This window comes from Lampetra planeri, chromosome 36 (genome assembly GCF_965212315.1).
Source record: "Lampetra planeri chromosome 36, kcLamPlan1.2.h2, whole genome shotgun sequence".
In the NCBI taxonomy this organism is placed as follows: domain Eukaryota; kingdom Metazoa; phylum Chordata; class Hyperoartia; order Petromyzontiformes; family Petromyzontidae; genus Lampetra; species Lampetra planeri.
This window is the reverse complement of record NC_136142.1, coordinates 1,821,392-1,845,127: the sequence shown is the minus strand read 5'-3', so window position 1 is coordinate 1,845,127 and position 23,736 is coordinate 1,821,392. Positions and strand designations below refer to the sequence as shown.

The following is a 23,736-nucleotide window of genomic DNA, read 5'->3' as shown; positions in this document are numbered from 1 at the left end:
CTCCCTGAGTTTAAACGCGCGCGCACGCATATATGCACACACACTTGTATACGGGGGGGGAGTCACCAGACTGACTGGTGACCAACATCGGGCTCTCAAAGTTCACCGTGGGTTTGATGTGCTGCCATCGATTGGCCACTGTTTGTCGCGTGTCATGTGTTTTTTTTCGCGCACGTGGTGTGATCGCTTCACGATCCACCTACCCCCTCTCTAAATTGACGGGTTACAGGCCTACGCCGTCAAACAAAGTAGTGCTACCGCCCTCTGCTTGGCCTGGAAAGTCGTGCTGAGTCTTAGAGACTTTGGCTTTTAGGAGGATTGTAGGAAACAGGCATGTACGAGCTGGGGGTGGGGGGTAGTGCTCAACGCTCCACACAGATCGGCCAGGAGGTGAAGCCAGGCTCAGCCTCGCTCGGCTTCCGAGAACGGTGTCACCCAGTCGTCTTGAACTTGTCACTTCGCGTTTTCCGCACGCAAAATCGGCGCGGACAAAGCCAAGCTCGGCCCCGACCCTGTCCCGAGCGTTACCGCGTCTCTCTCCCTGCGCCGCAGACCAGTTCGAGGCACGGATGAAGCCGCACTTGGCCGCCCCCCCCCCCTTCCTCGTCCCGCTTGGCTTCCGAGATCGATGCCCCCGACCCTGTCCCGAGCGTGACCGCGTATTTTGTCTCTCCGCGCCCGCAGACTGGCACGAGGCGCGGACGAAGCCGCCGCTGGGTGGCGAGCGGCAGATGGCCGCCCTCAGCTGCTTCTTCAGCCAGTCGCGCGAGGGCTTCCTCTACGACGTGCTGGACGGCGCGAGGCTCGTCTCGCGCTACCAGTACTCGGCCGTGTCCCTGCAGGCCGCGCTTGGGACCCACCTCCTCTACGTCGTCACGCGGTAAAACCGCGCACGATGCGTCGTTTGGGATCTACGGATGAAATGCGCCGTACAAGCGGAAACTATTATTATTATTATTAGCACGGTTGGCTACGTACGGTGTGACGTGTGGCTCATTCGAACGAACATAAATGCGCATGCGTCTGACAAACCAAAAATATGTATTATTTATTTTAGCATGAATTTCCATTCGATTATCGGTAACAATAAAATGAACCACAAATACGATGATTTAAATTTACGTAGCGTCAAAATGCAACCGCATTTCCTTTGATGCTGTGTGGAAATAGTAGCTGTGTTTGTATTAATCGGACGGTCAAGTCATAGGCAAAGGAAAAAAAAGAGAGGGCCTTCAGAACGTGGTTGTGAACATTGGCAGCGAGTCGACAGCGGAGGGAAGAGACTAATTCCAGACTCCAGTGGGGGGGGGGGGTGCAGCAGATGAGAATGAGCAACTTCCCACTGAGCAAAGTTTGACCGAGGACGCAAGCGGCAAAGCCTCGGTTGCTGGAGCGGGCAGGGAAAAAGGAACGCAGTGAGCCTCGACTTGAACAATCGACAAAGAGTCGCCAGCACGGATGGCTGGGGGATAGAGAGAGAACCCTTCGGTTATCGATTGCGCCTTCTTTCATACCGCGCTGCAGCTCTGCTACCTGGACCACTCTGCACGTTCCCCCGCATCTCCGATGTAGCACGGTTGGCTTCGTACGGTGCGATTTGAAGCTCTGCATGCATACGTGCATTCGACAGTCTCTGCCCTGCTATAAATACGATCCAGCAACGGCTTGGCGGTGTGGGTGGGGGGGTGCGGACTAGATTGAGAGGGGGGGAGCAGAGTTGTTGGGGAGTTCGGCCCGTGGTGGACCTGCCTTCCAAACATGTGAAATCAATACACATTAGTTTCCCCCCCCCCTTCTCAGCTGCTTATTGCACTTGTGACCCGAGACTCTCGCGGGAACGCGCGCAAATCGGCACATCCATCACCATCACAACGGCGTGGCACCGCTCGCTGGGCGTTCCCCGCCACGTCTAATATTTCCAGGTTGTCTGGGCAACCTCACTATTAACGGGGGGGGGGGGGGTGGGTGATGCCTGTCCGTTAGTTCTGTGAACGCGATGACGGCCGAGGGGGAGAATATCGAGCACGTTCCGTGGCCGCGTTACGTTGTCGTCGGTGGCGTTGTTGTTGATGTTGTTTGTCGGTTTTTATTACCGAGTATTTTTAGTTCCCCCTCCCAGCGAGATATTAATAGTAATTTTAACGAATCAGAACGTGTAACGCTCGCAGGATTCGTTCGGTCCCGGAGAGAGAGAGAGATTCAGAGGCACGGGAAACCACAGACAAAGCGGGAAGGCAGCCAGAAGCGGTGCAGACAATTGCCCAAGCTCTGAGGTTCTATATTGGGATGTTTTTAACCAACCCCCTTTCGTAAGTGTTGATGCACGTGGAAGAAAGTCGAAGTACCCAGAGAAAACATATCCCTCGTACAGATGGAGTGCAGATGGCAATTGATCCACTTGCTATGCTGCCATACCCGGGCACACTAGGAGATGGCGTCCTCGACGCCCACCGGTCGGGATTTGCGTGATCCGCCAACCCTCGCCGTGCACCTCAGTGCTGCGTTTACCAGCCATGTGCGCGGCATGGCCACCAGGGCCCGGCGCCGTGCCATCGGTATTGAGAAATTGGATGAAAGAGACATGTCTGTTCGGAGAGCTACTTTCCCAGTGAGCGGTGTCCCGCTCGTATGTCAGACAACATCGGTGCCGGTGCCAACTTTTCTCACTGGAGGGCACACTTCAATTTGTATGTTACCTGGCATGTTGGACGACCTGCGTTCGACTCCCCCGGCATGGCTAATGTCGGTCGCGAGTGATATCTAAAGCGGTACCTGGTCCTCCTGTTCACCAACCCGCGTTGACAGGCGTGGGCAAGTAAGGTCAAACAATCTCACGTGGCCGGTATGATGTGGGGGGGGGGGGGTCACTGTTCGATTCAAGAATCGATTCACGCCGGCCATAGATGCCTTTACCACACGACGCCACGACCTGTCGATCGATCAAACGTCATTCAATATAGAGCGCCATCCAATAATATCGTTTCGTGGCCCTACACATGCTAGACTCGTTTATACTGCTGACTAACTCGCATTAGGATAAAATTCCGTGCGTATTTGCTTTGCTCGAAGTAAAAAAAACGCCGCCGCAGCGGCAGCACCGTTAACTCTGCATTCCAGGCGCAACGGGCGACTCGAGAGAGCAGTGGGGGCTCGTTTCGGGGCTCTCGTGAGACAACCGGCAGAGCCTTTGTGCGGAGAAATAGCGGTTCACGGAACCCCGTCTCATTTTAGCTGGAGGGGTGCAACCAACCGATCTCCATCGGCTTTGGCAGCTCTCCAGCCGTTGTCCGCAGTTTGATTGGGGGGGGGCGGGTGGGTTGGGGGTGCTTCACAAATATGCCCAACGTTTTGTTTTTACTGCCCCGAAATGGGTTTTTTTGTGAATGCGAAAAAATAATTTTACCACCCCGTTGCGTCGATATTGCGTGATGGGCGAGGTTTCCAGAGACGTGGCGAGTCGAGTCTGAACCTGTCCTGGTCCTCTGCTAGGTAGGTTCAGCCTTTGAATTAGAGAATAAGGTGGCCATGTGTGGTCCTGACCATTCCCCCCAGCCACTTCTGCATCTTGCCGGGCTTAATAGGTGCTCGCTAAAAATGGCCTTTGACTCAACACTTTAGTCTAAAGTTGGTAAAGTTACAGCCCTGCAATTGCATTACTCACTCCACTGCTGGCCAAAGTTCTCCTCTCGAAAGGAACTTGATGGAGCCCCACTTAGAGAGGGTATGCTTGGCCTACTCTTCCACGTTGGCCAGACGTCTTGTAAGAGGTGGCAGTAACCACACTTTACCCAACCACACGTGACTTTCCAATCAACTGATTGTGGTTATAGCCACTCTTAATGTTGGGTGGATAGTGGCGTGGGAGGGCTGGGAGGGATTTCAATCTTTGTCCTCGTTATTTCAACTGCCTCGCCGGGAGATGGAGTTGAACCAACGGCCTCTGCATTGCACAAAAAACCCTCCCATTATATACTTTTCTTTTTAAGAACACAAGTGTTATTGACGAATCTACGATGTCATTAATATTTGTAGATGCTGCTGCCGATGCAGCAGCATCTCCAAATATGTAAATCTGGATTGCAAGTCCAGTGGGCACACTTATTACACCCAGCAGCTTCACTCCAAATCGTTTACAGCTGTGAATGTATTTCCACAGTTATTTATTAGCTCGGTGGTTGTCAGAACTCGGGGTGCTTTTGTAAATGATTCTAATCGATAGTTTTACGTTTTAAAAATACTGTAAACATTCACAGTAGTTTTTTTGGGTCAAAGCGCGCAAGTAAAATATTCCTGTCGTAAATCCTCCACTAACAGGGTGATTTTGAATCCTGCATAACTGCCTGATGATGCTAGTTGTAACTACCAGAAAAACGTCAGAGCAGATTGCACAATGTGTGTGTGTAGATTGCTCTTCAACGCCACACCAGTGGCGCTGCTGAAGCAGTAATACGTTGGCCACGTTTGGTCCGGCGACAACGTTATTAATTGGCTGTCGGGTGGAGGAGGGTGTACGACACACATTTTACTTCCACGATCTGACCCACGAATAGATTTGCCCATCGTAACATTGGTCGCGGAAACTTGCGTGCTTAAATATACCGCACACACTTTGCAGTGTGTGTGTGCGCTTTGAGCGGGCACGAGAGAGATAGAGAAATACAAATGTACGTTTTAATTTTGTCTTTTCAGAGAGAACCTGGAATGCTACACTGTTCACAGTGTGACCCTGGCAACCAGAAGATCAGACCCCGAAGTAGACGGAGAGAGAAAGGTACAGCCCTTAACTCTTTACACGCTGGATGCAGCACACGCACGCGATTTAACCCTTTTCCGTTCTAAGACGTCTGCAGTTTGCAGGGTGGCGGGCGTCCCGTTCGGCGCCGGATCTCTGAACCCGCAAGCGGCTCGGCGTTAATTTTATTTATAGAGGCGTAGCGCCGTTGCTTTTTAAAGACATTGTACTCACCACAGAGAACTGTAGCGACACGACCGCACTCTATAAAGCTGCCACCAAACTGTGCCACACGCCATCCCGCATAGCCTTGTGGGAGCCTCGGTTCCGATCGAGTTGTTTTATTTTAGTTTTTATTTTAGTTTTCCCGATTTCGTTCCAATGACGTACGTATGCGATTCCGTTCTGATGACGTACATGCACGTACGTCATCGGAATGGGAAAGGGTTAAACCAGAATTTCAAGTGCAGCAGGTCGAGAGACTCAGCCCGATCACCACTAACTGCGCTCATCACATTCATGTTTCACTTACTTTTGGTAAGATTTTTAGGTCTTGCAAATGAAACGAAAGTCGGTTCATTGGACAAAATTTGATGACTGAAAATTGAAAAATATTTGTTCGGCCATGATGTAACGAACATTTCTCATTTAACAAGGCGTATAGAAAAGAACTTCGCCAGCCTGATGTCGATAAGTGGTCACTGGAAAGGATATCGGATTTATTACTGCGATATATGCTTCTGCAATAGATGCTAGGCTGTCTTATTTGCCTCTGTGTTCAAACAAGTAGCAGCTTCATCTGTGGATGTTCGGTGATCGTATAAATAACTAAACATTTGAAACAAGAGGCTTGTGTTGCGTTAATCGGTGGGTACCTGCGCGAATGACTCTTGGCCTGAATTATCTATATATATTTGTTTTTACCAAAAAATATTTTTTATCTTACACATGTATAACAAATGTAAGAGAATCCTTTGACCCGAATGAAAACATAATTGTTTAAATTCGGGTCAACCGATGTTAAAAGTTTACCAAATATATTTCTGCCTTGGCACGAGTCGCATTGTACTCGAGCAAGCAATTGCAGGGCTGCTCCTCTCTACCTGACAGGAGGCCAGCTGATTGTGTTTCTGGGCCGCGCGTCTGCCTCTGCCTCTCTGTCTGTCTCCCCCGCCAGGCCTGTCCGCCGCCCAGCCTGGAGGTGTGCTCGCTGCGCATGCAGCACTTCATCGGGCTGCAGCGCGTGTGCGTGTCACGTGACCACGCCATCCTGTTCACACGCGCCGGCCTCAGAGGCACCAGGACACCCAGACGGCCGCAGCGGTGAGGGGGGGGGCGATCGTTGCTTTTACCGCTCTCACGTACGGCCGTCGGGCGCCGACGGATGATCGTCTCCTCTGTTTCCAGACCCCTGCCGAGCCGGTGGTGTAAATTCCACATTGCTGTGGTGGGGGTGGGTCTATTAAACTCATAGCACAACTGCTGTTAACTTTCTCACAGAGTTGTACTCATTTTATTGACCCCGGAGGGATGATAGGATGAGTTAACCCCCCCGCCACCCTCCCAACCAGAAATTGGACTCGCAACCTTCCACTTATCAGTCGCTCGCCCTTCGGCCAAGCCACCTGGCCAAGGACAGCTCTGTGAATCGTCACCGTTTACGATGAGACCTCTCCTGATGAACACTCGGTGCAGATCTTCGCGCGACTGTGAATCGGAACATCGGCTGCGAAAAACCTAGCACACACATGTGGAGATAAGAGATGCGTCTGGGGGGGGGGGCGGGTGGCTGCGTCGCCCTTTGATGGCCGCTGAGAAGTCGCCGTTACGGGAACTCGTGCGTCCCGTGTTGTGTCGGTGTCTGCACTCGCAGGCAGTGACCGCACGGGGGCAGCAGAGCTGCACCCTGGGAAACACGTCCCATGTGGGCGAGCCGAGATGCCCGTGATTCCTGCAAAACACCGATAACAATAAAGTTGAAATGCCCATGCATGCATACCCGTCAACCCATGCGGTTTATCCCGTATTGCTGTTCAGGGAAATTTAGTTTTCGGGTCCATACGGCGTACAGCCGTTTCAATACGGGCAACAACAACAATTGTCTGTTTGTGTCTCTCCCTCGTGATGGGGACTTTGTCCGATGAACGTTGAGATTTGTAAGGGGCACGGGGTGACCAATAAGGTCTGAATTGGTCTGTAACGAGGTATGTGCATGTGCCGTGAAGAAGGCCCTGTCACCTTCTTTAAACGCCATATAACGCGTTAGTTTAACACGCAGGCTTTGTGTTACTGATGAAACGTGTGCTTTGATGTTGTTCATTGTGCTTGTGCACCACTGCCAATGCAGCTGCAGCAGCAGCATCAACAAATAATGTTTAATAACAAAGTTGTGGTGCCAAATGGTGTTTTTTATATATTAGGGATGTGCTCCCAGTTTTTTTTTTTGGCATAAACCCAAAATCGGGAGCTAGATGTGAAATTTCGGATGATAAACAAAAAAATTGGATTCTTTAGAAAACCGTGACATCACTATTAATTCAATCGATGACTCGATTGATATATTAGTGCCCCCTGTACCTACACCTTCAATCATCTATTGAACACTAAATAATATTCCGTCTTGGTACGCAATTAAATCATAAATGACAATGCCCTTAGTTTGACCAAGAGAGCCTCACTGGGTCGACATTGGCAAGTTTGGTGGACCCCATTGATGAGTGATTGGCATGTGGGAGTCAAACCGGCGTACTCGGAGGAATGGACCTCGCGACACGAGGGTCGTAACACTCAAAGCTCCGCACAGATGAATTTAAGAATCCATTGCTTGGCTGCTGTCTCGGCGCCACTTTCAAACGCAAGCATACATCGCCTGGCATTTGCAGGCAGGTCTTCTCCTGCCATCGTATGAGTATTTGGCTGTTCTAAATTTCCACATGGTAAGCCACTCCGTTGAGCTGTCATTTGTGGCCAGATTGCTTCTGAAAAAGAGTTATATAACTCAGTGGGCTTGGTAAAAAAATATATATATATAGTACGAATATTCATGTCCCTCATGCTTGCGTATCTTGTGAGATCTGACGGGATCGGACACATTAATGGCAGTCTGTTGGAAGACTTGTACATCAAGTCCATTGCCCGTCTGTTAACACGTGAACACACGCGTGTGTACGTAACGCGCGCGCACACTCTGAGAGAGTCCGCGCCGTAGCTGCTCAAGTGCGGTCTGCTCATTGCACCCCGCTGCCAACCCGCCATCTCACCCACGCCCCTCCCCCTGTCCCCCCCTCCCGCTCCCCGTGCGTGTGTTTGTATTTTGGTTTGATTGACAGGCCGAAGATGAGGCCAGACGGGGGCGCAGGGGATAATAACACGGGCTGGAATCTCTACGCCCTGCACCTCACCCCGCTGATACAGCTCTACAATGAGATGGTAGCGTTGGCTCTTTATGATCACTGTGAATGGGCCAGCTGGAATGGCCCAGGCCGTGTGACCCAGTTGGGGGTGCTGGGCTCGTCCTGGCATTGATAGAACATCCCTCAAAATGCCAATTAGTGCCCTGTGGCAGCGTGGCCCAAATATGGACCCTCCCCCCTCCCTGGCCACCCCCTCCACGTCTTGGTCCATAACAGGGACTTCTTAACCTGTCGAGCGTAAGGGGGGAAGGAGCGCGCGCTGCTCTTATCATTGTTGGAAGTACGTCATAAAAACCCCAGCGCTTGTGTTTTATGGAGTTTCGGGTTTCACGGGCGGGTTGCGATATAAAGGATGCTTTACGTTGCCGAGCCGTTGCAACGTGACGTGGCTGGGCCGTAGATCGTGTGGAACGTGAGCGGAGCGCCCGCGTTTTGAGATTAGAGTTCACATCCTGACCAAGGTCGGCTTATTCGCATCATTATCATCATCGTCGTCGTTGTTTTTATCATTGTCTTGTTTATGACTTCAAAGAGCGACCGGTGCAGTGTGTGATCATAAGCGGTGGGGGAGACAAAGGCGGTCGGGCGTGGTGCTGGCCACCAACCCCTGCCTGTACCACGTGCCCGGGCCTTCATAGGTGCTGCTCTCTTAACAGCGCTTGTCCTCAACAGTCTCTTCAGGCTCCACGGGGTGGGGGGAGGAGGATCTTTGTCGTCGTCTGCGTGCGTGCGTGCGTGCGTGCAGGTGGAGTACGGGCAGCAGTACGAGAGCACCTGCCCGGAGTCGCGCTTGCACCTTCTGTGCGAGGGCCACCTCCTGCTGCGGGCGGCCGCCCTCGCCGGAGGCCCCGGCTGGACCGAGGCGTCTGCCGCCGAGTTTGCGGCCGCGTTTCGCGAGAGCTGCGCGCTGCTCGGGGACCAGTACAGCCGGTGAGAGGCGCGGGCCACAACCGCACGCACGCACGCACGCACGCAGTCACCTCCTTGTCACTCTTCCATCGCTGTTACCGCTCCTGTGATGTATGTCTGCACGTGCAACTTTTTTTGCACCGTACGTAGCCATCTGAGTCGGAGGTGCGATCTTCGCTCGTCCACTTCCCCCGCCCCCCCTCAATCCGCGTTGGAGACTGCATCAAAGCCGACAGTTTCAGAATCCGTCTTTATCCTAGCGGAGTCCCATGTGCTATGAAGCGCTCCTTCGCACAGATGTCCAGCTCAGTCCGGGGAAACGTGCTCCAAATACCGCGCGTGAGATGGCGTGTCGGGTGCAATGGGGTCACGTGAGCCACCACCGGCCGCCAGAGGCCGCTGCGTTCACCTCGTGAAAAGAAAATAAAAGAATCAATAATTTAATTGTGTCGTGACGGCTCGCCGGATGGCGCAGGGGGTGATTCCTTGTGCCGCTATTGAGAAGCGCCGACTCTAAAGAGCTCCGCGTCATTCATAGCCCCATTCGGCCGTTTGCTGTGGTGTCTGTTGCTCCAAGTCCTTCAGTATTTCTCGCCGCAGAAGATACGTGGAGGGGTGCACAGAGGGAGCGCGCGCGAGAGAGCCGCGACTGACTGAGAAGGTCGGTTTTGTAATCGCACGCCACCGCTTCAGCTTTCATTGCGGCTCCTTTATTTGGGTTTCTGAACGAGAAAAATAAAAAGCCTAAAGGGCTCGTGGCAGACCGTGGCACGTAATAGGAACCACATGCCGGCGTGTACATGTCCCGCGCTAATAACTTTCAAATGTGCGGCCGTAATTGGGGCTAGAAATTGACGGCGTCATGCACGGCACGGAAAAGCAAGAGCCCATAACATTTTATTTCAACTTGGTTTACCGTGCTTTTTTTTATTTAAGACAATATTTCAACTTGCATTAAAAACCGGCCGTATGACTCGCTGCATTAGTTATCGTGTACGTTTTAGCTTTCTAGATAAATCAGTGTTTAAAATGCTTGGAGTGTGTATGTGTGCAGGGAGCGGTAGCGTAGCGGTTAGTGCGCTACGCTACAAACCCGGCGACCAGAGTCCGATGGCTGCCGACTGCGAACACCATTGACAAATATCTGAACCGGTCCTGGGCCTCCCCTAGGTCGATTCTGCCTCAAATGGTGTGTAAACATCGCCACTGGGGAGACCAAGGCCACCTACCCCCTCGTGTGCCGTTCCGGCCTTCATGGGTTTTCGCTAAGAGCACTTTCCCCAACAGTCTGTACAGGCTATAGGAGGGATTTTTGTATATATAGTATCGTTTTTTTCGTCGCGCTCTTAACATGTAAAGTCTTCGTGTAACATGTCAGTTGGTCGTTGACGAAGTTCGTCATTAGTCTCCACGTCTTTGCTTAATTTTTGAATAATAGGAGGGAGGTGGCCGGGTGGCACAGGAGGTCCGGGAAACTGAGCCGGCACCGCTGACATGCCGGGGTTCGAATCCCGGCAGGCGCCGGTGATTAAACCGGTGACTCAACCACGGCAGGTTGATGGTCTCAGCCTGGTCACTGGTGACTGCTTAGCAAAAGAAGAATAAATTAACATTAAGAAAATTCCATCTTGGAGCCTTTACAAATGCGACCGAAACTCTTTGCAGGACATTTTTCAAGGCTTGTCCCCGAGTGTGCTTAAAGAAACCAACTCAAGTGACCTTGGAGGTAGTTCTGTGATGTCGTCTTCTACGGCACCGTCTCTGACACAGGGTGATGCACTGCTGGCTGTGAGAATTACAAATGGAATGTTTTAGGAAGTAGGTCTATAAAGAATCTCCTGTGCAGCTGTTCTCACAAAATACGGTGAGATTCCCTGCTCTGGGAGATTTCCCGATTTTTCGATTCTCCATCTCATCACTTGATGCCGATAGTGCACGAGGAACAACTTTGAGAGAAGACCAAAATATATAAATATACATGACAAATATTGTGTAATGTTTCGATTCAAAGCTTTCGTGACTGCAGGGATTTATATTATTGGATCTTTCGGTAAAGTCACGTAGAAGGAAAATAATAAAAATTAAACATAATAAAATTCTCACGACGTTTCGGCCACAACACAAGCAGCCGTCCTCAGATGAAGAACAGAGCTGTTGGAAAGACAGCATCCTAGTCAACACTGTGTTCATTAGGACGCTGTGACTTTACCGAAAGATCCAAGAATATTGCGTAATGTATCGAGAATGTGTTTGTTTTAGGTATGTTTTCACACAATCTGTGGTCCAAATCTGAATTTTACCATGAACTTTTGCCAGCATTTCGCAAGTAGAGTTAGCTAATAATATTCATCGCCCTCATCAGTCGTAGTCTGTCCACTGCTGGATGAAGGCCTCCCCCACTCTGTCGCCATCCCACGCGGATTTGCGACGCCGCGACCCTTACACAGGAGCCGATCCCGTTTGTTCCGTCTCCACCACGGGAATCGTCGTCTTGGCTGCCACTGACCAGTCTCTTCCATCGGCCATCATCCCTTCTGGCGAAGTATCCTGCCCGCTTTCGCGACCAGTATTATTCATTATCAAGGTTTTACTTGGTTAAATCGCGTTATTTCAAATGTGTCGCAAGCCTCCACCACCCGACACGGCCAATCAGTCCTTGCCAGTCAATATGATGACTCCTTATTTGCATATTAATAATTCAGATTTTTTTTTCGAGTGGAGTGATGGTGCAGCGGTTTGTCGTGTTTCACCACGAACCCAACGGGCCTTGGTTTGATTCGCTGGCCACGGCCAACATGAGTGGCGAGTGAGATCCGATCCGATTCTGAGCCTGTTCCTTATCAACTGTCGCTGACCAACGTGGTCAAGTATGGTCAAACAACCACCATGATTGACACGGCGGTGAGGGAGGCCCTTCATCCGAAACGGTGGATTTGTAAAAGAGCTTTTAATTGTTTCATTATTTAGTATGTTTTTCACCAATTGTTATGGATGAGCATCTCCGATCTGCAGCTTTCGCCTCGCACCACTGCAGCGGGCGCTTTCGGGAGTTGAAATTAGGTGAAACCCACACTTTGGAATAACAGCGCGGGGGCTGCGAGAGCGTGATGTTTAACCTCACGCCCCCCCCCCCCCCCCTGTAATCTTGGTGACTAGATTATATCGGCTGTCGTTCGGTAAGCGGGCCGGAGAAAGCGTGACACAATGCGCTGCGAGGTTTTGTTTTCCAGGCCCCCCCCCACCTCATTCGGGCGCAAATGCGCCGTGACAAACTTGTCCATTTATTTATCCGTCGGCTCCATTTTGTGTTATTCTACACCATAATTGGTGCTTTTCCATGTTCAACTCTCGTGTTGGGGGGGACGCGCTTTGGTGAATGGGCGAGTTTGTTTAAGGAGAGGAAATGGAAGGGATGGACCGGAGAGCCGTGCCGTATTAATCACTGTCTCCACGTGCGTGCACAGATGGCCTCGCTTCTCAGTGCGCCACTTGTTTGTGGAGACGGCAATTTATAGATGACCGGCTTCCTGTTTTGGGCAAAACTTCACTTGTGGCAGGTCCCGAGTGGCCGGGAATTATTTTTATTTTTAAATTAAGTCTCGTGAGTTTACAAGGTACGTGTGGTTTGGTTTTCTCTCTCTCTGTACAGAAGGCGGTTCCATTGCTGTCTTTTATTTTGCAGATTTCAATGATTTAAGTTAAAACGAGAGCCCTCTTTGATATCCGTACGAACATGTGTCTCCTTCTGAGCTTCGAATATCCCACTATAGTTATATTCTCGTCTGCATCGCGCAACTGCCATTGTTTCTTAGTTAAAGTTGAATTGTTTATTAAATATTCATAAGCCGATTGCTTTAGTCTACTGCTTAAGCCACGTACAGTTCAATATCTATACCAATATTATGATACTGATTCTTATTTATCAAAAATATTCACTTTTTCCAAATTTGTAAAAACAATTACAAATGTTTACCTCTACTCTGGCAGTGTTTCACAGGACATCTATAGCAGGTTGATGTTTCGGGCAATGGGCCTTCTTCAGAGCGGAGAGCAGGCTTGTCAGTTGCCCTGGGTTACACAGTCATTAACGACTAATTTTAAAGTAGTGGGAACAACTTAATTGCAGCTTAAACCACGAAATCATTATAAATGGACCAAGCCCTGTAAACTAAACTATTTTTATTTCACCAGGTAAGGCCTGCTGTACTATATAGCTCCTTTTCAGAAGCGACCTGACCACAAATGATAGCCCAATGATCGCGTGATGTTAATTCTAAAATGTGGAGGGAAAAAAACGGAGGACCCGGTGATAAATCCACGCGACCTCGGGGAGAGAGACACACGCAACCTCCAAATATACAACAGGCGTCAGGGTCGCGATCGAACCCGCAACCTCCCGCATACAAGGCGAGGGAGTTAATATCTCGCCACGGCAAAATCAGCAGACTTTAAACAACCGTTTACCATACTGAGATAGGAATCAAAAACGCGTCAAAGTTCCGACATTTCTCCTGCATTTCGGTTAACAGTTTCGGCGCTTGCGGCAGCACGTTCAGAGACGTCCTGAGGAACGTAACGAAAAAAATTACGAATTAAAAAATAAATAACTGACCCTTCCATGCTTGGCTGACCTTTGAGGCCTGCTTATAATCACAGCATTTGTAGTCATTTACATCCGGAAATTTAATCCACAGCTTGAGAGAATGTATGAGCGAATGTGTTTAAGTTGAGCCATTGCTGTACAAATAAACTGGGCCTTGTCGTAATTGCCTTGCTGCCTCTGCTTTCTAGCAGGCTTTTGACAAGGCAATCGCTGTTGCCTTTAATTTAGAAAAAAAAAAATCCCTGGAATGGTGGGGTTATGTTAAGGGGTGGTGAAGGGGGGGCGATCTGAATTATTTAAGGTGGTTGTCCTCAACCACACACGGATGATATTAGTGACCGACTCATCTTGAAAAGTCGTTGTTTTCGTTGTAATTTCTCCCCCTCAACATAATCTCAACCGCGCTATCGGCGTCGCATCGTCACGAGACCGAAATATCCCTTCTGATCTCCCGCAGGGAAGCGCGATCCTTTGCGTGAGGGGAGCAGACCGCCGTCGCGGATTATCGTAGAGCTGCCTCCGAAAGATCCCTTCAAAGCGGCCTCCGGTCCGCACCGTAGAGGGGGTAGCACTCCGCTCCGAGAGTGAGCTTCGTTGTTGCAACGGTCAAACCGACAAATGAAGCGCAGAAGTGAATGTAACATTACCGTTTCATTTTATTTTGCGCAGTCATTGGCGGCCGAGCTGGGAGGTGTGGGGCATCGATTCACGGCTTTAGCTAAAGATTGTTTCGGCTTCTGTGAGGCCCTCTCCCATTTTGTGAATAGCGGCCTTCCGTTCGTTGTTCGCTTATGGGCCCGGCCACGGAATTCCTGCAGCCGTGCAAACGGCGGCAGCTTTTATTTTCACGGCGAATGCCAGCGCAGTAAATAAAAACCAGCTCGGAGGGGGGGAGGCGGATACCACTGTATTATATATTCGCCTTGCGGTTCAAATGCATTCTCCTGTGACCGCTCCTCCTCCGTGGCGTCGTGCCACCACGGAGGGGCGACCGGCGCTCGTGGCGGCGGCTTACGCAAGATGCGGAGAGTCGGGGGAGAGAGAGCCCGGCAGCCATTGTGGTTTGCGTTGAGTGGACGTGACCATCGCTTGCCCACCCTCCCTCCCCCATGCCTCCCCCGCCCCACCCCCACCCCTCTCTATTGCGACAGGTAATGAGCAGCGTTAGAAACTAATGGAATGCCTATTGTGCCCAGTAATTGAATAACTGCGTTTTGTTGTATTACTGCCCGCAAATGAGCCTTTGGGCAGGGCGTAATTATTTCCACATGTACGCATCTTTAGTTAAAGGTGCTGGCTGCGGTCTTGAAAACATAAAACGAAATACATTATTATAATGGCTGTTATTTTTATAATAATAATAAAAATAATAATATAATAACGGCGATTATTTTGCTCCGGAAAGCCTCGCTGGGACCCTAAATACTTTGGGATGTTTGGCCAATCGCATTTAATGAGAGTTTGGCTTCACGTGGAGAGGAGAGCGGAGCACCCGGAGGCAACCCACCACGCGTGTCCGCGAGGGGGTGACGCCCGGCACTGCCATCTCCCGTCGACACCTCGCAGTCGCACGCCTACAGCACCTGGCAAGCCCCGGTGTTCGCTAACAAAGCCAAACAAAACTCGCTTGGCTTTCGATATCCGATGAGATTTGGGTGAACTTTTATAGCGGTGTTAAATATTTGTGGGTGAAATAACGTTTTGGATAAGATGCCGTGTTCGCTTGTGCTCCTCTTAAACGCGAGCACAGAGGGCCAGAGCTCTCGTTCTCCTCCCACATCTCGCAAACTCTGCGGGGCCCGCCACGTACAATTGCGCAACATCTCCCACGTGCGTCACTTTATTGCCTCATCCGCCGCTGCTGCTGCCGAGGACCCTCGAGCGTGAATCCGAACTCCAGATGATCCAAAATGCCGCTTGCTGCCAAACTCCCTCGACCGCACCCAACCACAAATGAGACCCCCATCGGCGCAATCCTCCGATCTCTGCAACGGCTCCCGATCTAATCCAACTGCAGGATCACACTCCTCCATGAACTCACTCCTGCCGACCTCTCCCCTCTCATCTCACTCTACTCCCCTGCGTGCAATCTCCTACATCTCTGCTCTCATCTCACTCTACTCTCCTCCACACACTCCCCCACCTCTCCAGTCTCATCTCACTCTACTCCCCTGCGTGCAATCCCCCACCTCTCCGCTCTCATCTCACTCTACTCTCCTCCACACACTCGGCTCTCATCTCACTCTACTCCAGTTTAGCAACACGGGCCTCTGTCAAAACTCTTGGTCAACTTCTGATAAGTTGATGGTCGCTTCTTCTCGGCTGCCGCCCCCGTTGTCTGAAATAACTTTTCTCGAGCCATTCTGCGTACAACCGACCTGTTTCCGTGAAGCGTCTTTGTTAGCCGCTGTGCCCTAACGTAATCTCTGGCTCCGAGCATTCTCTACCTCTCCCTGCAAAAAGAAAAAAACAATCCCTAACGAACCCCCGACGCATTCAAACTTTCCAACTCGTGCACGGTCCACCCTCTGTGTGCAGGGCATCTCAACGCGCGATCGCAGTCAGTTGCTTCATGAACTCAAATTCGCTTTGTGTCGTATATTCATCCCTGCAAAGCCGTTTGAACGTCTCGCCAAGCGGAGCACTTCAAAACGACGTTTATTTTCCCTGCGTTTAAAAAATTTGCTCCGCGTGTTTAATTTTTTCTTTATTTAGCGAGTGGTGAAAGAGTCGGGCAGGAGGGAAAAAATAATAACACATTCCAGCGAAGTCGACGCGAATTGTACGTGAAATCGATCGAGGGAGGGGGGCAGCCACGGGTGAGCAATTTTACGTCGTCGGAACCGGTCGCACGTCGGCGCAGTTGGCCGGGTTTTACGGCGGACGTTTAATGGCTCGCGCGGCGAGGCTCATCGGCTCTTTAGCTCACTGGCTGCCCGGCTCTCCGGCTCTCTCACGTGGGCGGCGCAGCAGAGAGAGAGAGAGAGCCGCCCTTCGTTGAAACTCGGAGCACGGCGTGCGGCCCGGGCGCTCCGCGCTAATTGGAAGCAGCATTGCGGCCGTGCCGGGGGCCAAATAAATAGCGAAGCCGCTGCCACGGGCACGATGACGGCGGCGACGGCGGTGACGGCGGCGGCGGTGGTGGTGCCGAGCGGGGGGGGGGGGAGACCCCCGAACATGAGATGAGAATTACTCCACCAGTTCCTAAAAAACCCGGCAATCCGAGATGATCATTTCTTCTGTCCCGTACCACTGCGCCCCCCCCCCCCAGCAATGGGTATCGGATGTGATGACCAGTAAGGAGGTTGTTGGTGGTTTGTATGCGCCCGGCGTGTGTGTGTGTCCTCGGCAGCATCGTAATAATATATATTTTTAAGAAGCGCGATGAAACGTACAAACATGCAGCAAGGCAACCACACGGTGAGCCAGCGCCAAAGCTTGCCCGAGCTCTGCGTTCCTCTCTATATAAAGGTGTTATCAGCCAAGTAATGTGGGAGAACACCGGAGCAGCTGGAGGAAAGCGACGCGTGCGTGGCGGAAACGCTCGGTCCCATTTTAGACGAAACCGGTGGAGTGCACGGTTTTTCTGCGCCGCCTTCTCCTGGCGAGCCAGGGTACGGCCACCTCCGTCGACACCCACGGGAAGGGAGTTTCCCAACATCTGTGCGATCCACCAACCCTCGTGTGGAAGTCCTCCTGTCACAATGTTGTGTGTTCAATTAGTTTTTCACTTGATTTTTATCCGGGTGGATGTAACTTCGTCTGATTGGCGTGACACGATTGAGCGGCATAACAATAAAATAGTTGCGAGAAAAAAATATATATATACGTACAGACACAAACAACTGTAAGTAAAAAAAAGAAAGTAAGAATAACTTCTCGACAAAATTACTTGCTAATACGTTCGCTATTTTGTTTCCCTTCCTGCCATCGCCTTCCTCCTCTCGGTTAATCGTTTGGGTTTCTTGTTTTGCCATCACTTCCCGTCACGGCTAAACTGCGTCATAAATCAATCTCCCTGCTCGTTGCTTTGGAGATTCTAAACTCGGACGTAGCAGGGGCTGAGCGGGGGGGCACAGTTAAAGCTTTGCTTTTTTTTCTCCCCCCAGCAAAGAGAGAAGGGGGGGTACACGAGGGGGGGAGGGGGGGGAGGTCGCAGAACTGAGCCTCGGTCGCCCCGTGTGCAGGCAGAGCAAATTAGCCGCGCGTCCGAATTTCGCGTGCACTGCAAACGAGATTCCGTCGCCGATGATAACGATCCGTTTCAACCTCGCGACGCCCCCACACAGTGTTCTCTCGCTCCCTGAGAGAGAGCGGGAGGGAGAAGAAACTCGGGAGGCGGGAAGGCAGCATCAAGGCGGTGAGCCGGCACCGACGGTTGCTCAAGCTCTGCGATCCCCTACATGTTAAGATGTTTTCTGCCATGTGGGAGGAAACCGATGCACCATGTGTGCAATGGGGCAACACTATCTCGTACATAGAGAACAGGCGGAGTCGTCCACAGTTTTGCCATCCCACCTTCTCCTTGCACCTCCTCGACACCCACGGGAAGGGAGTTTCGCACCATCCGTGCGGCGATCCACCAACCCCTCGCTGCTGCCTCCGCAGCGCTGGATGACGGGCCACGCGCGTAGTGACGCCGGCTTGAACCGCACGGAGCTCGCCGATGTCGGGCGAGCGAGCGATCGTCCGTGCCGACAAATGCCCGCAAGTTCAAAAGCTCCGGCAGGTGGTTTACCGCGTGGTCAGTTCTCAACGTCCGATTCGCACGCTTGGCTACGTACGGTGCGAAATAATTTTTACACACAACAGGGTAGGGATCGAACCCACGGCCTCTTGCATACCAGACGTAGGAGATAACATCTCGCCACCGCGGCGAGGCAACGATGTCGGGCAGTGGTCCTTGTTGGCATCGCATGACGGGAGGCCGGTGCGCCGACTGGGTTCGGGACTCCTGAGTGAGCGCGTTGATACATCCGGAGTCCGGAATGCGTGCTCGATCTGGACCCCGGGTGCGTGCAGTGCGCTGTGCTTTCTTCACGCGCACCGGTTTTTTCGGCGATGACCTTTGGCAGTCTAATGCGGTATTTTAATTGGTTTGGATTTTATTCAGAACTTTCCTTTGGGGGGGGGGGGGGGCCATTGTGTGCGTGTGTGTGCGTGCGCGTGTCTGTGCGTACGTGTGGGGGATCGGTGGCGCAGCGGTTAGCACGCTGTGCTTGAAAACCCGGCGACCCGGGTTCGATTCCTGCTCGCGACCAATAACAATGGCAAAATACTTGAACTGGTCCTGGGCCTCCCCTAGGTTGACTCGGCCTCAAATGAGTACCTGGGGTGACGTGCGAATGTCCCTACTCGGGAGAAAAACGCGTGGTGCTGGCCACCCACCCCTCGTGTGCCGTGCCGGCCTTGATAGGTGCTCGCGAACAGCACTTCCCCCAACAGTTTGTTGCAGGCTATACGGGGCATCTTTGTATTTGGGTGTGTGGTAATTTTTGATGGTTTGAGCTTTAAATACACTTAACGTAGCTTTTAGTAGGCCAGTACAACGATCCATGTTTTTTTTTTGTGTTCTATATCTATCCTTGCATATGATGGTTATAAGTTTAGGAACTAAATTGCCAATGTCGTGGTCTGCTGGCTTTAGCAGACAGTTTGTGTAGTTTTGCCGTTCCTCAAATGCTGTAGTCCATAGATCGGGTTTCATGGCCAAAGTTGCGCTGCTTTGGCTTACATCTTTAATTTTATTTCTGTACGAAGGATATGTTCTGATGCGGTTGATCGTTCCACATCGGTGTCTTGGAGGAGGAATGTTAAAGACAGGAGGTGCGGTGATGTTTGGGTCTCGAATGAGGAGGTGTTTATTCTGGACGTCCGCGTTTGTGCCACTCTGCTCGCCAGCTTTCTTCCGGATCTGGGTGAGATTCTCAGATGGGTTGTGCCGTGGTAACAACTTTTTGACGTATTATGGCGGTGAATGCTTTACAAGGAACGTACATATGCTGGTGTCTCGTGCTTTATATCGCTGAACAGAACAATGTGCCTTGTAAAACTCGGCTTATATTCCTACAATAACACTGGCCTTAAAAATAGATTTTTTTATATTCTACGTAGCACACAAACAAAGCACGAACCTCTGATGCAAGAATTTTGAACGACGCTACTGCACAACCACGTCACCGCTACAATTTAGCAAATCGTATGCTAACGGTACGTTAGTATCGTAGGTGTCTCTATTTGGCGTTTGAACATCTTAACACGTGCTTTTATTGCTTGAAAGGGTGAAGCATTTTCTCTCTCTTTATCCTCTTGATCCTTGCAAAAGGGTCCCCGTAGATATGATGCCTTTTTAGTGTTACATTTAAATCTGTAGATGCAAACAAAACAATATAAATGGGATGTTTAGAATGAGTCAATCAAATCGTGACCCTCCCCTTCCCCTCCCCTCCCCCCAAACTGACAGTTGACTATGGCCGGCTGCAGAAGGGGGTGGGGGGAGGGTGTGTGTCGAGTGATTCACTGCCCGACCGTTGAAAGGCATTCACAGGAGGTGTACCCGCGAGGCCAATCAGGCCACACACCTCTGCCCCCACCGAGCCAGCAGCTGATGAGCAATCCCGTTCGAGGGTTGCGGAGAGAAAAATGAGAGGTCTTGACCTCCCGAACTTACGCCAGTAGGCCCCTGTAATGGTACCCAATTTACTGGCCAAGATCAAAGGTTGATAAGTGGTTTCGGATGATTGAATCGCTATCATGTGTGCGCTCGAGTGCGCGGTTTGTTCCCGCGGAGGGATTGTTGCTATCGGCGGGGTTGTGCTAGTGGGCGCGTGCGCCCATGTTTGTGCCGCGTGTGTTGCAAGGGCAAAGTGGGGAGCGGTGGCGCTGTGGTCGGCGCACTACGCCGCTAACCTCGAGGTGCGACCCGTGCTCTGGGCCGACGTCGGTGACGAATCCTCTTGACCTGAGCCCTCCGCTCGGTCGACTCGGCCTTAAATGAGTACCTGGTCCGGTGTGTAAACATCGGCATTGGGGAGGCGAAGGCGGTCGCACGCGGTGCTGGCCACCCAACCCCTTTGCATCTCGTGCCGGAGGCGCACGCTGACGTGACTGTGGGCTTCTCGGCCAATGAGAAGCTGACGATGTATGTGTGTTGAACTTCTTTCGCCCAGTACGTAACAAACCGTACTAAATGGAGGTGCGGGTGATGACTGCGACGACGACAATGATGATGGTGATGCCCGTGTAAGCGATGTGGTGGTATGAACTGTGCGCGTGACTGTAGCCTCACCGTGGACGACTGGCGGCTGGCGTTGCCGTATTACCGCATGGCCGGCCTCAACGCCGCCGCCGTCCTGAGCCGGCACGCGACGTCCACGAGGGCATACGGCAGGGGCCTCCTGCACTGCCTGTACGGCATGGCCTGCGAGCGCGAACTCCTCCAGCAGGTGACTCCGTCGATGGGCCTCGTGCTTCTTCCGTAATTTGTGCTTTGTGTCGGGACGCTCTCCGACTGAGGTTTGAAACGCATCGAATGCGTTTTAGTGGTCGACTGGACCACGCTGAACCGCGCTCGAACACAAACACTGCAGATGCGCGTACACGTTCCATAAATGGGATGAATGCTCCGTCCATGCACATCCTGGCGGTGTCGCTGAAAATCCACACTGCGTCAACCACGTCATTTGACTGGATGAGGAACCTTTGCATTAATTTATGACGATCATTAAGACAAAATAAAAACTTGCTTTTCACAATGGCATACGAAAGAAGAGCGCACAAATCGATGATTCGTGTGCGACTGTGGTCATCCAGAACAGAGATCGTACAGCATATAATAGTAATACACAAATACGAAGGAGACACTGCAGCGATTCACTCGGCCGCTCCTGACGTGGTTGTCTGGCTTGACCACCTGCATGTTAAATTGTCGTTGTTGCTCTGCATTGACATCAGCAGCGATGGGTAACAAGAAGAACCATCGGTCATCCTCTCAGCAGCGGTTTTTGGCTCGCCATGGAACAAAGACCTTCACCGCAAGCCACAGGAGCTATACACTTTTTAATCTGGATTGGAAACTCGTTTATTTAGAGCTGATGTTTGTGTTTAGTTTGTTGTCCTTCCCCCCCAACCTCAACCTCCGTTTAGCACGTTTGGCTATGTACGGTGCGAAAGAGGTCCTACACACTTGCATAGGACACGGGGTCACGGTAACTCTCGTAACGTCGATCCAGTACACGAGTGAACCGTTTCGTCTAAAGTTGTGGAGCCCTTGGATCAAACAAGGTGGAGCAAAACCAGACGGATTACTCGGGATGAAAAATACGAATGAGACGGCACAAATTTTTATCATATCTGGAATCCCATCGTGACCCTGAATTTTGATAATTCCTAAAATTGCTGACGAGTGCGGTGGGGATGAAGGTGGGAGGGGGGGTGGGTAATGGAGATGAAGGTGGGGGAGGGGGCGGGCAGGTGCGATCGTTACTCCGCTACTACGGACGCCCGTTTAACAAGCGGGCTGCTGTCGCGCGAAACCGCAGGAGACGGCCGACCGGGTACTGCAGGTGTTCAGCACGGTGGAGCCGGCGCGCGTGCCGCACCTGGTGGCCTGCCCCGGCATGGCGCTCGTCTCCCCGGCGCTCGCGCGCCAAGCCCTCGTGCCCCCCGCCGACGATGACGACGCCGCCGCCGCCGCGACGAAGAGGGCCCCGACGTCACCTCTCTGCAGCCTCGCGGCGGCGTTCGTTTCGCTGCGCGTGGACGACGACGACGCCGCGGAGGCGGAGGCGATCCTGTCGGGGATGCGCCAGGCGAGTGCGGTGCCTGCGCTCGTTCCGCTTGGGCAGCCCGGCGAAACCGTCGCCCGAGATTCGGGCGAGTTTTGGCCAGCCGGGTAGGAGGGGCTGCCGTGGGTTGTTGGTGGGCAGGGAGAGCAGGAGGGCAGGTGGGCAGGAGGTAAGGATAGCAGGGTGGCAGTAGGTTAAGTTGGCAGGAGGCCAGGAGGGAAGAGAAGTCTGGAGGGCAACGAGGGCGGGATAGAAGGAGAGCCCGAGGGCAGTGGAGCGTGCTGCTTGGGAGCGTCTCTCGTTTGTGGCGTCCCTTTGACACCTGTACTCACCCCACTACCGCACACATCGGTAGAGAATCTTGGACGTCCCGGAAGCGTAATGTCACGCCGGGGCCCCCCTTATTCCACCGTCCAAATGCCCTATGGGGGGGGGGGGGTAGGGAGGCCTCGCTTTTGTGCGAGGCCCGGAGATAATGTCCCCTTTCGCCCTTTCCCCATCCCTGAGTGGCTCTGCATGCCACAGCCACTGAAGAACACTGATTGGAAGTGAGGCCTCCATTGCCCAGGTAGAGGTACTCCGCCACTCAATTAAAACTAGACTAGTTTAATTTTATTTGTCCAGTGGAGCGGGTCAGAACGTTACAACAACAAACAACACAAAAACACGATCAGAGAGCAAAGTACTGTGTAGGAAAGGTAAACCACTTCAAAAAATATACAAATACCAGATGAAGCCCACAGCTCTTTTTCAGAACCGACCTGGCTGTCACAAATGTCAGCTCAACCAAAGTGGCTTGTCACGTGGAAATGTATAGCAGCCAAATACTTTCAACTGCTCTATTCGTCAACATCACTCGCACGTGTTCCCCACGCCCCCCTCCTCCCCCGCTCCACAGGACCAGGTGGTGCAAGCTGCCCTGCAGGAGCCCCGGCTGGTGGTGCGCGTCGGCACGGAGGCCCCCGGGCAGGACGGCGAGACGGGCGCCACGGCCACGGCGCTGGGGCGGCTGCTGGCGCGCGGCCACGTGGCGCTCATGGTCTCCACGCTCGTGTCGCTGCACGAGAGCGACGCGCTGAGCCTGACGGACATCGAGGACCTGCTCGTGGTGGGCGAGCCCGCGCGTCACGTTAGTTGCGCGGTCATGATAATAAGAACAACGGCCGCGATTTGCAACGCGCGCATATTTCGCGAATCGCACGGCAGTGTTCGATCGAGAATTCGGAGGCGCAGAGCCGGTGGGTGCTCAAAGTCGCTCGTGTGCCGCCCTGCATAGGTGGGTGCCGCGTGTCT

At 52.2% G+C, this 23,736-nt stretch overlaps 1 protein-coding gene across 1 annotated transcript in view; it reads left to right on the top strand.

The window, feature by feature from the left end:
• Positions 1-23,736, top strand: part of LOC144730692 (BLOC-2 complex member HPS3-like) — a 61,284-nt gene that overhangs the window by 6,971 nt on the left and 30,577 nt on the right. Inside the window, 8 exon segments of the mRNA XM_078611381.1 lie at positions 685-880; positions 4,690-4,771; positions 5,910-6,055; positions 8,062-8,161; positions 8,891-9,075; positions 20,940-21,102; positions 22,198-22,467; positions 23,342-23,551. Of these exon segments, the coding sequence (XP_078467507.1) occupies positions 685-880; positions 4,690-4,771; positions 5,910-6,055; positions 8,062-8,161; positions 8,891-9,075; positions 20,940-21,102; positions 22,198-22,467; positions 23,342-23,551 (1,352 nt within the window).